Raw genomic sequence first — 16,324 nt, 5'->3', positions numbered from 1 at the left:
TTCAGCTGTTGGCAGTGGAGCTCCTGAATGTACTTCACAGACTGCTGCTGACCCGGGACCCTCCTGTCATCCAGCTCCAGGTTACTGCTGTGGTACAGGAGATCATAAGAGCCGCACTAAACCATTTGCAGCAACAAAAGAGTAACAAGGGTCAGAATGATTCCCTGCCAAAACTGTTTATATGTGAACTTACTAAACATATTCTTTTCACAGCAATTTTTAATAACACTACTCTTAAAGGTGCCATATATAATAATTTAATTTCAAGTCATCATTAAATGGCCCTGATATGTCAAAAGGCATTAATAAATCCTGTTCTTTTTGAATACCTTTATAACTGATAATGGTAGTTCAGCCGGGATATGCTCATTTCAAAATTAGATTTACAGCCCCGAAATATTATTGTTTTCATTTTGATGCCCCGCCCTCCACCGTTTGAACAGTTAGAAAGTCCATGAATGTGTCACATCCATTTTGCCAGCTACACACTGCCCTGTTTGTCGAGCTATTGCCACTGGTAAAGTTACTAAACATGTCAGACTTTAGTTAATCTAAAAGGCGTCGTTAAGATTCTCAACTTATTCATGACAACACCAGGAACAAAACAAGGATTTGTATCAGGGATGCCTTTGAAAGATGAAGACGATTGAAGGCGGAAAAGATTTTTTAATCCGACTTCAAACTTGCAAATTTTTTCCTTGATAGGTAAGTAAGGCATTTATGTTTTCTTATTACTTGTAATAAATGGAAATGGACATTTCATATGTAAACTATATTGTCCAATACAGCCTATGATCTTGCTTAACAAAGATAGTATGTTCATGCAACAAATGCTTAGTGTGGTGGTGCTCAACTCCTAGTGTAATGCCAATCCGGTCAATGACACTTCGACAGCTAACGGGGGAAATATATGCCGTTAGCCTGCAATTTGATGTGTCATCCAACTGACTGGGCAATATAATTCAATGTTAACGTTATGTTGAACATGGGTAGTGTCAGTGCCTATTTCGTTCTCAATATCCTGATACGCTGAGGAAATGCTTTCCAACATGAGCACGGCTAATTGTGGTTTCTGGTACTGTATGTGCATCAGACACACATAGATTGGTATTTGCTTGGCAAAATATAATGCATTACATGTAATGATTTTCTACATTGTGTATTGACATGGTGGTAGGCTATATGTGTTATGTGTAACATAGTTTTTGCGTAACAATGGTTGGCTCATAGTATCGCACACTGCACTGAAAGTTGGTGATGTGCGTACATAGAAGAGAATGCAGTTTGGATGCAATATGGAGTTATGCAGAATAGAATGTGGCGATAATTTTACTGTTGGCCTTGGCTTGCCGTCACAGTAGGCTTATACGATGTATTATTATTATTATATAGAATTATTTCGATGGTGGTCAGTGCGGTCAAACTAGAAATTTTAGCAGGGAAATGCCAACAATCTGTCCCGACTCCCGACAAAAATATTGCTGCGTAGCTTTACAAATACATTTGGCTAATCGACATCAGTAAAATGGGGCATAATTACTTTGTACACCATCTTGCAAGAAGCATAAACAAGACAAACCTACAGCTTAGGACTCGTCGATTGCCATTTGAAGTTCCTTGGAGTAGGATTCCGATCCGGCTGCGTATCTGGCAACCTCAGTCAGGGAGAGTGGGAGGGGATTACAGAATTTTGACCGTGATTGCAGTACCATTTATAGCCACTTTACTACGTATGGCACCTTTAAGTATTAATGAGGCTATCTATTTGCTTATTGTTATATTAATGGTTATGGCAGTTTTACCACTCAAAATAACAGTGGTCATTTTCACAGGCAAAGTGAAGGAAGGCCAGATTGATTCTCAACTCATCCTAGGGGAAGGGGGAGAGACAGGCGAGCTCGTCCCAGGCAGCTCTTTGGTGTTTGCTTCAATGGAGCTGCTGGTTTTCATCCTGGTTCGTCACTTACCTCAGCTCAATACACGTGTGAAGGAGTCACCGAGTCATGTACCGATGAGGCCTCAGCGACTACCAGAGGAGAGCGCACGCCTTGTGGCAAACACGGTTGCTATTCTGGCTGAACTGCCCTTGCTCTGCTCTCCTGCTGGTACGAGATTCAACAGGGGCACATACACGCACATACCATGTAGATAGGAATTCAAGCAAAACAATGTTGATTTCTTGCCTCACTAATAATACCACACTTTGAAATCATATTGCTTCAATCCAGTGATTCTCAAATGGTGGATGTTACGAATGTTATAATGTCTTGGAATGCATCTTTGCATTCTAATTTGTGCTATTCACTTGCTACGAAGTGCGATACATGTTTTTGGGCGACTTTGTCAATTTTGACTGGGAAGGGAAAGGCGTTGAGTGGAGTTGAGTTTGACTTCTTTTCAAACATGCATGTAAACAACATGATACATCACAATTTGGAGTTTCTCTTTTCAACATGTTCGAAAAGGAGTAGGAAGAAGCAGAGCTTATTTAATCCTACCCCTTTTCTTTTACACAGCAGTTGCTAACACTTTTGTTCACTTTCTGTTCTCAATTTATTCACATATACTCCATAAGCAATAAGAATTCTGCGGAATGGTGACGTAAACTTGCCATCTGTAGCTCAGGAAATGCAGGCGAGGGATAGATCTGCGGGTAAAGAGCGCACCATAAGCTTATTTTAGCAGTTTAAGTTATGTTGCATGGGGGAATTCTACCCACAATGAAAACTCCTAGGTATGACGAGCAGACTGAGAGGCGTTGCGTTACTAATTTTTTTTTTAACTTACCTATTGAGTTCATCAAAAGAAAAGTTACATTTGTATGTTTGAATCTTTTTGAATCACACTTTTTGTTCATCTGAAGAGTTGAATCAGAGCTTCTCCTCTTGTTTGACCTTCTTGAAGATGTTTCACCTCTCATCCAAGTCCAGTTGCTCTGATTGAACATCTGACTGAATATCTTGTACTGAAAACCTCTGAAGACACTTTATGTTCAAGTCTTTTTTTAGTTTGTAGGTACAAACTTGTTTCTGATATGACCATTTAACTGACACTGTACTATTTTGCACTACTTCAAAAAGAAACTGCAATTTGATTAATGTGTTTTCATGAAATATAAGTTATTTGAGTTGGAAAACTTTGCCGGTCGTCATTAGAGGGTGGTGGTTCGTGCCAGTTTGGAACCACTGCTACAATCTATATGCCACTCAATTTTGCATTCGACACATACATTGACATTTGTCAAATCCTATGTCTTCTTACATCCCTTATCACAAAAGTTTACGTAAAAAAAAATGATTTGTTAGCTATCATGTACAAACCCCGTTTCCATATTAGTTGGAAAATTGTGTTAGACGTAAATATAAATGGAATACAATGATTTGCAAATAATTTTCAACCCATATTCAGTTGAATATGCTACAAAGACAACATATTCGATGTTCAAACTGAGAAACCTTTTTTTTTCTGCAAATAATCATTAACTTTAGAATTTGATGCCAGCAACACGTGACAAAGAAAGTGGTAAAGGTGGCAATAAATACTGGTAAAGTTGAGAAATGCTCATCAAACACTTATTTGGAACATTCCACAGGTGTGCAGGCTATCTGAGAACAGGTGGGTGCCATGATTGCGTATAAAAGCAGCTTCGATGAAATGCTAAGTAATTGACAAACAGGGAGGGGGCGAGAGTCACCAATTTGTAAGCGAATTGTCGAACAGTTTTAGAACAACATTTCTCAACGAGCTATTGCAAGGAATTTAGGGATTTTACCATCTATGGTCCATAAAATCATCAAAAGGTTCAGAGAATCTGGAGAAATCACTGCACGTAAGCGATGATATTACGGACCTTTGAACCCTCGGGCGGTACTGCATCAAAAACCAACATCAGTGTGTAAAGGATATCACTACATGGGCTCAGGAACACTTCTTAAAACCACCGTCAGTAACTACAGTTGATCGCTACATCTGTAAGGGCAAGTTAAAACGCTGCTATGCAAAGCGAAAGCCATTTATAAACAACAACCAGGAACGCCGCCGGCTTCGCTGGATTGACTGATGCAAAGTGCAAAAGTGTTCTGTGGTCTGACGAGTCCATCCATCCATCCATCCATTTTCTACCGCTTATTCCCTTTTGGGGTCGCGGGGGGTGCTGGCGCCTATCTCAGCTACAATCGGGCGGAAGGCGGGGAACACCCTGGACAAGTCGCCACCTCATCGCAGGGTTCGGTCTGACGAGTCCACATTTCAAATTATATTTGGAAACTGTGGACGTGGTGTTCTCCGGAACAAATAGGAAAATAACCATCCGCATTGTTTTAGGCGCAAAGTTCAAAAACCAGCATCTGTGATGGTATGGGTGTGTATTAGTGCCCAAGGCATGGGTAACTTACACATCTGTGAAGGCACCATTAATGCTGAATGGTCCATACAGGTTTTGGAGCAACATATGTTGTCACCCAAGCAACGTTATCATGGACGCCCCTGCTTATTTCAGCAAAACAATTCCAAGCCAGGTGTTACAACAGCGTGACTTCGTAGTAAAAGAGTGCGTGTACTTTCCTGGCCTGCCTACAGTCCAGACATGTCTCCCATCGAACATGTGTGGCGCATTATGAAGCGTAAAATACGACAGCGGAGACCCCCGGACTGTCCAACGACTAAAGCTCTACATAAAACAAGAGAATGGGAAAGAATTCCACTTTCAAAGCTTGAACAATTAGATTCCTCAGTTCCCAAAAGTTTATTGAGTGTTGTTAAAAGAAAATGTGATGTAACACAGTGGTGAACATGCCCTTTCCCAACTACTTTGGCACGTGTTGCAACCATGAAATTCTAAGTTAATTATTATTTGCAAAAGAAAAAAAGTTTATGAGTTTGAATATCAAATATCTTGTCTTTGTAGTGCATTCAATTGAATATGGGTTTAAAAGGATTTGCAAATAATTGTTAAAAATTGTTTTATATTTACATCTAACACAATTTCCCAACTCATATGGAAACGGGGTTTGTACATTTGGTCCAACAAGACTGTAAGGGCTTATCTATAGAGAACCCAACAACAAATCATTGCACAAAATGCAACTTGAAGTTTTGAAAAGTTGTTCTTTTTTTATAGTTGCGTTTGGATGGAATACCATTGTCTGCAAGATATTGTGCTTTTAATTTGACTGTTGTGATAGTCACCATGAAGCCATGCCCATGTTTTCATGGTTTCTGTTTGCAGGCAGCATGACCATCCTACCTACTGTGCTCTTTTTAATTACGGGGGTGCTGAGAGAAACTGCAGTCAAGACTGCTGACAACTCAGTATCTACGTCCGTGTCTGCTGCGCTGCAGGGAATCAAGACCATTATCATCTCCCCAGTGGCCCGTGTGGATAACCTGCAGACACAGTGGAGTGCCCTTGTGAGAAGCAGTCTGGCCTCTGTACTTGAGGACTCGCAGCCAGGTTCGCACATACTCTACATCAGGGATAATAAACTACATTGTTTTAGGGGGCACATTTCGAGGAAGCTTAGTTAATAATATAAGCTTGTATTATTATTCTTAATTTGTATATTCGCAAGAACCAACCATTTGATTTTGGTCTATTTGTCAGAGTTACAAGAGTGCTATGCTGGTTTTAAGGACCTTCTGCAAAAAATCTAGTCAAAGATCATATGTGAGTGTCTCACAAGTTTGTTTTAACTAAACAAGCGGGCCACCAGTTGAATAGCCCAAATGATGAAAAAGAGAGGACCTAAAATGGAACTTTGAGGAACACCACTCGTATAAATAAAGAACTTGAACGAATGACTACTGACTGCATCTAAAGTAAAGCTAAAGCAACACCTTAGATACATAAATCAAATTACGAAAAACAATGTGTAACTGCCAAAAACGACACGACTTAAAGGGGTGCCTTGAGGAACGCCCCAGGTATCTTAATCACAAATTTGGACCCCATTGTTCTCTGTTTGCTAGCAAGGTTAAAATGTCAATGCAAAAATCTGCAAATATGTTTACAGTGGTTCTGGGCTACCAGTTAATTAGCCTTACTGTACACCAGGGGTGTCAAAATAATTTTCGATCGAGGGCCTCATGGAGAAAAATCTATTCCCAAGTGGGCCGGACTCATAACTTAAAAATAAAGACAACTTCAGAATGTTTTCTTTGTTTAAAAATATAATAAGCACATTATGAAAGTGTACAAATCATAATATTGTTGGGTTTTATTTTACACTTACGTGTTGTTGTTAATAGTATTCAATATTTTTTGTCGTTATGTATATTTTCTGAATAAATTATGTGATAATGTTCATCCGTCAACTCATTGGTGTTAATTTTCAATCTTTCTAGATAAAAAAGCTATATCAAAATCAAATTACAGTATGTTATTAATGTCGTTTGATAATTTTCCTCAACAGGCGTACTAACATCATGTGGTTTATTTTTTACATATGTAGCATAGTCTACAAAGATTTGCTTTTGCGACATACAGTGGAGACATTAAGAACAGCTGTTTCTTTCATTTAATAATTTAAGCTTAACTTTTATACGTGGCAAACTCCACCAAGTAAAATACCTGATGCGGGCCTAATCCGGGCTCTAACACCGTACGTTTGACACCCCTGCTCTACACAGTTATATGGAATGATGACCCCTGAGGCGAGGACATGTTATTTGTCACACTTTTGTTTTTCTTTAGATGAGTCCAGGCCTGATTTGGATGAGATCAGCATGTTGACAGCGATTACACTATTCCTGCTCTCTGCTAGTAATGAACTTGTAGGAGTGACTGTCCTACAGAAGGGCTGCATGGAGCGCTTCCGTAATGCCCTCAACTCTAGTGATCCATGGGTAAGTGTTTGAAACTAAAAAGGTTCCTCAGGCACATTTTATATCCTGGATGTGGCTTGTTCACTTTGGTAATTCCACTCTTATTATTTTGCTTTACCACAGGTTCAGGCACGGTGTTACCAGCTGCTGCTGTCAGTGTTTCAGCATTCCACCCGCCCCCTTTCTACCCCGTACATTCATGCTCTGGCTCCCCTCTTGGTGGAGAAACTGAAGGCAGTTGAACGCAGTCGGCCAAAGACTGCCGCCGAGCTGCAGGCTGTGCAGGAGGGCATCAAGGTCCTGGAAAATCTGGTCGGAATGGGTGAGGAGCAGAATCGTAAGTATCTCTTTGCTTAATGGATCACTAATGTACTTTGTAATGTAGTTTTCCATTTGAGTCTAGTTTCTGGAAGGTAGCTCTATTAAAGTATTCTGTTCAGTATCTGTGGGCGTGCACTACATCAGCACAAAAAGAGCATCAAAGACTATTTTTAGAATGCCAGCATCAGTTTACTGACAATTTTAGTGTTTTGGGTTCTATTTATATTTGTGCATTTCTTCTCATTGCATTGGTGTACAGAGCATGTTTAGTTTGAACATATATTAACTATCCAGCACAATGACAAATATATACCGGTACATAAAAAAAAAATTATGAATCAAAGCAGATTAATCCATAATTATTATTATTTAAAATGTGTATAACTCATGGGGCCCGGCCGGGCACAGCCCGAAGAGGCAACGTGGGTCACCCCTCCAATGGGCTCACCACCCATAGCAGGGGCCATAGAGGTCGGGTGCATTGTGAGCTGGGCGACAGCCGAAGGCAGGGCACTTGGCGGTCCGATCCTCGGCTACAGAAGCTAGCTCTTGGGACGTGGAACGTCACGTCACTGGGGGGGAAAGAGCCTGAGCTAGTGCGCGAAGTCGAGAAATTCCGGCTGGATATAGTCGGACTCACTTCGACGCACAGCAAGGGCTCTGGAACCACTTCTCTCGAGAGGGACTGGACCTTCTTCCACTCTGGCGTTGCCGGCAGTGAGAGGCGACGGGCTGGGGTGGCAATTCTTGTTTCCCCCCGACTCAAAGCCTGTACGTTGGAGTTTAACCCGGTGGACGAAAGGGTAGCCTCCCTCCGCCTTCGGGTGGGGGGACGGGTCCTGACTGTTGTTTGTGCTTATGCACCAAACAGCAGTTCAGAGTACCCACCCTTTTTGGGAACGCTCGAGGGAGTACTGGAAAGTGCTCCCCCGGGTGATTCCCTTGTCCTACTGGGAGACTTCAACGCTCACGTTGGCAACGACAGTGAAACCTGGAGAGGCGTGATTGGGAAGAATGGCCGCCCGGATCTGAACCCGAGTGGTGTTTTGTTATTGGACTTTTGTGCTCGTCACAGTTTGTCCATAACGAACACCATGTTCAAACATAAGGGTGTCCATATGTGCACTTGGCACCAGGACACCCTAGGCCGCAGTTCCATGATCGACTTTGTAGTTGTGTCATCGGATTTGCGGCCTCATGTTATGGACACTCGGGTGAAGAGAGGGGCGGAGCTTTCTACCGATCACCACCTGGTGGTGAGTTGGCTGCGATGGTGGGGGAGGATGCCGGACAGACCTGGGAGGCCCAAACGCATTGTGAGGGTCTGCTGGGAACGTCTGGCAGAGTCTCCTGTCAGACAAAGTTTCAATTCCCACCTCCGGAAGAACTTTGAACATGTCACGAGGGAGGTGCTGGACATTGAGTCCGAGTGGACCATGTTCCGCACCTCTATTGTCGAGGCGGCAGATCGGAGCTGTGGCCGCAAGGTAGTTGGTGCCTGTCGGGGCGGCAATCCTAAAACCCCCTGGTGGACACCAGCGGTGAGGGATGCCGTCAAGCTGAAGAAGGAGTCCTATCGGGTCCTTTTGACTCATAGGACTCCGGAGGCAGTGGACAGGTACCGACAGGCCAAGCGGTGTGCAGCTTCAGCGGTCGCGGAGGCAAAAACTCGGACATGGGAAGAGTTCGGGGAAGCTATGGAAAACGACTTCCGGACGGCTTCGAAGCGATTCTGGACCACCGTCCGCCGCCTCAGGAAGGGGAAGCAGTGCACTATCAACACCGTGTATGGTGCGGATGGTGTTCTGCTGACCTCGACTGCGGATGTTGTGGACAGGTGGAGGGAATACTTCGAAGACCTCCTCAATCCCACCAACACGTCTTCCTATGAGGAAGCAGTGCCTGGGGAATCTGTGGTGGACTCTCCTATTTCTGGGGCTGAGGTCGCTGAGGTAGTTAAAAAGCTCCTCGGTGGCAAGGCCCCAGGGGTGGACGAGATCCGCCCGGAGTTCCTTAAGGCTCTGGATGCTGTGGGGCTGTCTTGGTTGACAAGACTTTGCAGCATCGCGTGGACATCGGGGGCGGTACCTCTGGATTGGCAGACCGGGGTGGTGGTTCCTCTCTTCAAAAAGGGGGACCGGAGGGTGTGTTCCAACTATCGTGGGATCACACTCCTCAGCCTTCCCGGTAAGGTTTATTCAGGTGTACTGGAGAGGAGGCTACGTCGGATAGTCGAACCTCGGATTCAGGAGGAACAGTGTGGTTTTCGTCCTGGTCGTGGAACTGTGGACCAGCTCTATACTCTCGGCAGGGTTCTTGAGGGTGCATGGGAGTTTGCCCAACCAGTCTACATGTGCTTTGTGGACTTGGAGAAGGCATTCGACCGTGTCCCTCGGGAAGTCCTGTGGGGAGTGCTCAGAGAGTATGGGGTATCGGACTGTCTTATTGTGGCGGTCCGTTCCCTGTACGATCAGTGCCAGAGCTTGGTCCGCATTGCCGGCAGTAAGTCGAATACATTTCCAGTGAGGGTTGGACTCCGCCAAGGCTGTCCTTTGTCACCGATTCTGTTCATAACTTTTATGGACAGAATTTCTAGGCGCAGTCAAGGCGTTGAGGGGTTCCGGTTTGGTAACCGCAGGATTAGGTCTCTGCTTTTTGCAGATGATGTGGTCCTGATGGCTTCATCTGGCCGGGATCTTCAGCTCTCGCTGGATCGGTTCGCAGCCGAGTGTGAAGCGACCGGAATGAGAATCAGCACCTCCAAGTCCGAGTCCATGGTTCTCGCCCGGAAAAGGGTGGAGTGCCATCTCCGGGTTGGGGAGGAGACCCTGCCCCAAGTGGAGGAGTTCAAGTACCTAGGAGTCTTGTTCACGAGTGAGGGAAGAGTGGATCATGAGATCGACAGGCGGATCTGTGCGGCGTCTTCAGTAATGCGGACGTTGTACCGATCCGTTGTGGTGAAGAAGGAGCTGAGCCGGAAGGCAAAGCTCTCAATTTACCGGTCGATTTACGTTCCCATCCTCACCTATGGTCATGAGCTTTGGGTCATGACCGAAAGGATAAGATCACGGGTACAAGCGGCCGAAATGAGTTTCCTCCGCCGTGTGGCGGGGCTCTCCCTTAGAGATAGGGTGAGAAGTTCTGCCATCCGGGAGGGACTCAAAGTAAAGCCGCTGCTCCTTCACATCGAGAGGAGCCAGATGAGGTGGTTCGGGCATCTGGTCAGTATGCCACCCGAACGCCTCCCTAGGGAGGTGTTTAGGGCACGTCCAACTGGTAGGAGGCCACGGGGAAGACCCAGGACACGTTGGGAAGACTATGTCTCCCGACTGGCCTGGGAACGCCTCGGGATCCCCCGGGAAGAGCTAGACGAAGTGGCTGGGGAGAGGGAAGTCTGAGTTTCCCTGCTTAGGCTGTTTCCCCCGCGACCCGACCTCGGATAAGCGGAAGATGATGGATGGATGGAAGTATATAAAGGCATTGCATCAACTACAAAAAAGAGGTATAAGGATTATTCATAAAGCAGACTATCTAAAACACTAATTATTTTACTAATTCTGGTTTATTGAAACTATAGGAGCTAGTAAAGTTACAGACATTACTGTATGTGTTATGTTTAAGGCTAAAAGTAAAATATTACCAGCAAATTTACAAAAAATGTTTGTCATCACTTCTGAGAATGAATAGCATAGAACAAAAGGTCATTTCAAACATACAAATAATAACAGAAGAAATTAACAATTTAAAAAAATGGTTTGACAAAAATCTGTAAAACAAAAATAATGCTATTTGTAACAGTAGATGGAGTAGACATTGAAAGGGTAAAATAAACCAGACTTTAGAGAGAATTAATAGATGATAAAATGAACTGGAAATCTCATATACAAAATATACAACATAAGGTGGCAAAAACATTTCAATAATGAAAAAAGCAAAATACGTCCTGGGCCAAAAATCGCTTCATATTCTCTACTGTTCACTAGTGTTACCATATCTGAGTTATTGTGCAGAAATATGGGGAAAAAACGACAAATGTGCGCAATATTCGTTAACCGTGTTACAAAAAAGATCAATTAGACTGATACATAATGTTGGATTTAGAGAACCTACAAACCCTTTATTCATTGAGTCAAAAACATTAAAGTTGGATGATTTGGTAAAATTGCAAACAGCTAAATGTCATGTCTTTTTGATCATGTCTTGTTTGGCTATGTTCTGTTGACCTTTGGACTCTTTAAGTTCCTGTTTTTTTCCACTCCCTTGTCTGGTTTCCTTGGTTACTCATTGTGTCCACCTGTCTCTGATTAGTGCTCGCCCGCTCACCTGCTTCCCGAGCACTAATCCGAGGCAGTCTTTAAGCTCGTCTTTGCCAGTCAGTCGCCCTGGCGTCATTGTGTTCGTTTGATGCTCTGTTCTTGCCACAGTAAGTCTTGCTTGTTTTATGCAATGTCAAGTAAGTTCTTTTGTTATTCAAACCACAGTTTATTGCGTTGTTTAGTTCATGTTTCATGTCCCAAGTTGTTTTTGCCTCCGCCTTCTGCGCGCCTTTTGTTTGTACCTTTTTTTAGTCAAGATTAAATCATGTTTTTACATACAGGCTTTGTCCCAAGTAGTCTGTCTGCCTTCCTGGGAGAACGACCCCGCAGCAAGCTGCGACCCCCCCGTCGTGACACTAAAATGATGTGCAAAGCAAACTATAACCTGCTACCAAAGAATGTACAATTCTTCTCAACTAAAGAGGAGAAATATAACCTTAGAGGAAAATCTAATTTAAAACATTTGTATGCACGTACAACACTTAAAACCTTTAGCATATCAGTATGTGGAATTAAGTAATTGAATGGATTAAGTAAAGAAGTTAAACATTGTACTGATATGATCCGGTTTAAGAGGTTGTTCAAATTAATAGTGCTTACAAAGTACAAAGAAGAATTATGAGAAATACTTTCAACCATATTGAAAATAAGATATTATTCATCTCAGTATGTTAATGACTGGTAACCCTAATTACATATTAAAAAACTGTTGTAATACTCATTCAGGGATATCATTTTACTATTATAAGGTCAGTAAATGAATGTATATATTTGTAAACGCTCTGAAGAGGTAAAGGAGTAGGATTGAATAAGCTTGACTTCTTCCTACTCCTTTTCAGACATGATGTAAAGAGAAATGATATGAAATTGTGTGTGAAGTATTAAGCTGTAAGTGTGATCACGTTCGAAATAAACTAAAAAAAAGAAAGAAAGAGCATCATTATTCAAGAACAACTTTAAAACAAATGTGTATATCAGTGGCGGGGGTTATACCATGGAATTCTCTTTACAATGAGATAAAAGATTGTAGAAATATATTCCAATTGAAAAAGATATAGAAAGACAGAACAATAAGATCATATGGACAGCCGTAGGTGTCTACATTTTGCTTTACATTCATTATTTTACCTTTTTTTTGTCTGGTTTTGTATTTGTTTTGTATCATCCCGTGAGGTGTATATTACTTTTTTTTGTACGGGTTGTACTTCATGAAGTTTTGCACTTGTTGGTTTTTGTGTTTTTTGTTTGTTTTCATTATAATTGGATGTATCTGTTTGGTTTGTATGCTTGTGAATTTGGGCTATCCCTTAAGTAAGACTACTTATTATGTTGAAGGGGGCAGGAAATATAAGTTTTTCTTCATCCTGTTTCTTCTCAAGCATAGGTGTGTGTGACGGGCTTCCTGCCATCACCCCGTGAGTTACAAGGACCTTCGATGCCCGACACCTCGTAGCAGGGTTGACATATATTTATTGTTTCAATAAATGGCGTCTTTGTGTCCCAATCGGGCGCACCACTTTCTAGCGCGCCCTTGGCTGCTCGTCTTCGCGCACCTTTTGGCGGCCGGGTGTTGCGTCTTCCGCGGGGGCTCATGTCTTTTCTGGTCTCTCGTCGCTGGTGTCGTTGCCGTGGTTTCCTCCTCCGTCCTTCTCCCGATCGTGCCCCCTTCGCCTCTCTTATGGTCTAGCAGCAGATGGAGAGATTGTGAGCAGGTGTGTGTTGTACGCACCTGACTCAAATTGCTGCTGCCGTGCCGCTCCGCGTGCGTCACGCCTCTCCTCTCTGCCACATGCCCCGCCACCTGGCCTCCATCTTGGTCAGGACCGTCTCTCTCAGCCCGCTGTCGGCCTGTCGGCTGCGTCTCTCAACACACCTCCCCTGCCAGTTCGAGGCCGGGCACCAGTCCGATTTCTTCTGTCTCAATTTCTTGAGTTACTTCTTGTTTAAGTTTTCTTTGTCCTCTTTGCCTTCTCCGTACTCTTCTTGCATTTCTCCAAGTACTTCTTCTTTTCTCTCAATTTCTTGAGTTTCAACTTCTTTTTTAACTTCTTCTTTATCTTTACCTTCTTTATCTTTGACTTCTTCTTCCTCTTCCACTTCTTCATCTTCATTTTCCTGAATTTCTTCAAGTATTTCTTGTTCTCTCTCAATTTCTTGAGGTTCTTCGACTTCGTCATCATCTTTAATTTCTTCATCATTTTCATCATCTTCTTCATCTTCTTTATCTTCCAGAATTTCTTCAATTTCTTCTTCTTCATCCTTTTCTTAAACTTCAACTTCTTTAACTTCTTCATCGCCTTCATCAACTTCTTCTTTAACTTATTTTTCATCATCTTCAACTTCTTCTTCATCTTCTTCTTTAACATAAATTTTATCATCATCGTCATCTTCATCAACGTCGTAATCTTCATCATCAACGTAGACTCCACCATAAAGTAAACTTCATTCTCAACGTAAATTTCTTCCTTATAAACTTCTTCTTCATATTCTTCTTTACCGTAAACTTCATCAACGTAAACTTCTTCAATATACATTTCTTCTCTCTCCTCTCCCTGCATTTCTACAGGCCCTTTCTCTTCTTTATGTTTGGCCGGCAGCTCGCCCTGCTGGTCTGTCGCCGCTACTGCCGTCTCTCCGGCCCCGCATCCCAGGTAGATGGCCTCAACGCCGGCTTTCTTGGCTTCTTCTTTCGTCTTCTCCAACAACCCTAGCATCATCTGGGTTTCCTGATGTATTTTTTTCAAGCAGTTTGTTGTAGTTTGCGACGAGCGCCTAGATAACGTCATCGCCCTCCGCTTCTGATGGTCCTCCTCTATTGGGCGCCAATGTGACGGGCATCCTGCCATCACCCCGTGAGTTACAAGGACCTTCGATGCACGACACCTCGTAGCAGGGATTACATACATTTATTGTTTCAAGAAATGGCGTCTTTGTGTCCCAATCGGGCGCACCACTTTCTAGCGCGCCATTGGCTGCTCGTCTTCGCGCACCTTTCGGTGGCCGGGTGTTGCGTCTTCCGCGGGGGCTCATGTCTTTTCTGGTCTCTCGTCGCTGGTGTCGTTGCCGTGGTTTCCTCCTCCGTCCTTCTCCCGATCGTGCCCCCTTCGCCTCTCTTATGGTCTAGCAGCAGATGGAGAGATTGTGAGCAGGTGTGTGTTATACGCACCTGACTCAAATTGCTGCTGCCGTGCCGCTCCGCGTGCGTCACGCCTCTCCTCTCTGCCGCATGCCCCGCCTCCTGGCCTCCATCTTGGTCAGGACCGTCTCTCTCAGTCCGCTGTCGGCCCGTCGGCTGCGTCTCTCCACAATGTGTAAATATGTGTTTAGTTGCTAAAGTTTAATTGTGTATTGATAAAAAATGCACACCGATGAAGGAGATAAATCATCATCATCATCAGCAATCACTCGAACGAGTATGACGATCCTCCTGGTAGGGATGTATCCCTTTATGAAGGATGCCTGTGCGTGACTTAGTTTAATGTACGGAGACTGGTGCACAGAGAGTCACCACACGATCCTTGACAGAATCGGGTCAGGGTTCAGTGGCATGGAGTCCAAGATGACTGGGGACCCTTTTCTGCTGCAGCCTTCCACTGCCATCGCAGCCGTTGTGGTAGTTCTTAAAGCTACCGTCTTCTGCCTGCTTCGCCGTTGAGGTCTTCACCATATCTCTGGTTATAGGGGGCAGTCAGGTACTAGGCCTTTGCCAAGGGCCACCTAGGGTAACAGTAGTAAAGGTGTTAACCTCCTAGTGCCCCAAAACCCCATAGAGAAGCCTCCACCTGACGTCATGCCCAGGACATGAGGAGATAAATACAAAATGAATGAATGAATAGTATTGCTAGTTTTAGTAGTGTGATTGATCACAGTGCAGTGAAGTGGAAGAGCGTGCAAAATGGCTCTTTTGATGATAAAGTTTGCATAAGCAGAATACAAAGGACAGAGCAGGCTGTACTTCCTCAGGAGACTGCACTCCTTCAACATTTGTAGAAAACTCCTGTGGATGTACTACCAGTCTGTGGTTGCCAGTGTTGTGTTCTACATGGTAGTGAGCTGGGGGGGGCAGTGCATCTAAGAAGGACAGCTCCAGACTTGAGAAACTGATCAGGCGGGCCGGTTCTACAATGGGAATGAAACTGGACTCACTGGTGATGGTGGCGGAGAAGAGGACTGTTGACAAACTAGTGAGCATCCTGGATGATGCCAGTCACCCTCTGCATAGCGTTATCAGTAGCCAGAGGAGCCTGTTCAGTTCTAGACTGCTTCATCCCAAGTGCAGGAATAATAGACTCAAAAACTCCTTTGTCCCACACGCCATTAGACTGTACAACTCCTCTCTGGGACGGGGGACGGGGGGTACTAGGATGACAGGGGATGCAAAACAATAACAGTGCAATACGTTTTCATAACATGGTCACTACTGCCTACTTTGTCTTGTTATATTCTTATTTTACTGTTATATTGTTATTCCCATTGTTTTTATTCTTTTTGTAATATTTCTCTATTTTGTTTCCTTTTAAACCCCCATTATTTACTTTTTTTTTTTTTTAAATTGATCTCAACTCTGTACACTGCTGCTGGAATTTTAATTTTCCTGAAGGAACTCTCCTGAAGGAATCAATAAAGTACTATCTATCTATCTATCTACAATTGCAACATGTCTTTATTCAGCCACGTCCTTGATTGGCGAGGCCAGTGGAAGTAACATGTGCTTCTTTGGTGGCTGCCTGTCCACAAAAAAAAAAACCACAATCGCGGCCCAAGGCGAGGCGCGCCATGCGGTCACGCTCCAGTTAATTCCTTAGTTCACCAGAGGTCGAGTGTTTTAAAACTGTAAAACAGATGTGTGGACGTCCGTGCATCCA

The 16,324-nt window shown here is 43.7% G+C and overlaps 1 protein-coding gene across 7 annotated transcripts in view; it reads left to right on the top strand.

The window, feature by feature from the left end:
- Positions 1-16,324, top strand: part of LOC133559158 (HEAT repeat-containing protein 5B-like) — an 82,280-nt gene that overhangs the window by 32,733 nt on the left and 33,223 nt on the right. For 6 of the 7 annotated variants that reach the window (XM_061910607.1, XM_061910611.1, XM_061910609.1 and 3 more), the window contains exons 31-35: positions 6-150; positions 1,833-2,105; positions 5,228-5,452; positions 6,692-6,843; positions 6,946-7,159. In XM_061910607.1, the coding sequence (XP_061766591.1) occupies positions 6-150; positions 1,833-2,105; positions 5,228-5,452; positions 6,692-6,843; positions 6,946-7,159 (1,009 nt within the window). Of the gene's footprint in view, positions 1-5; positions 151-1,832; positions 2,106-5,227; positions 5,453-6,691; positions 6,844-6,945; positions 7,160-11,740; positions 12,392-16,324 lie in introns of those variants that run through there. The other variant, XM_061910606.1, reaches the window with a different exon arrangement.

Source organism: Nerophis ophidion, linkage group LG09 (assembly GCF_033978795.1).
Source record: "Nerophis ophidion isolate RoL-2023_Sa linkage group LG09, RoL_Noph_v1.0, whole genome shotgun sequence".
Classification (NCBI taxonomy): domain Eukaryota; kingdom Metazoa; phylum Chordata; class Actinopteri; order Syngnathiformes; family Syngnathidae; genus Nerophis; species Nerophis ophidion.
Note: the sequence above shows the minus strand (reverse complement) of the source record. Positions and strands in the feature narration are given on the sequence as shown.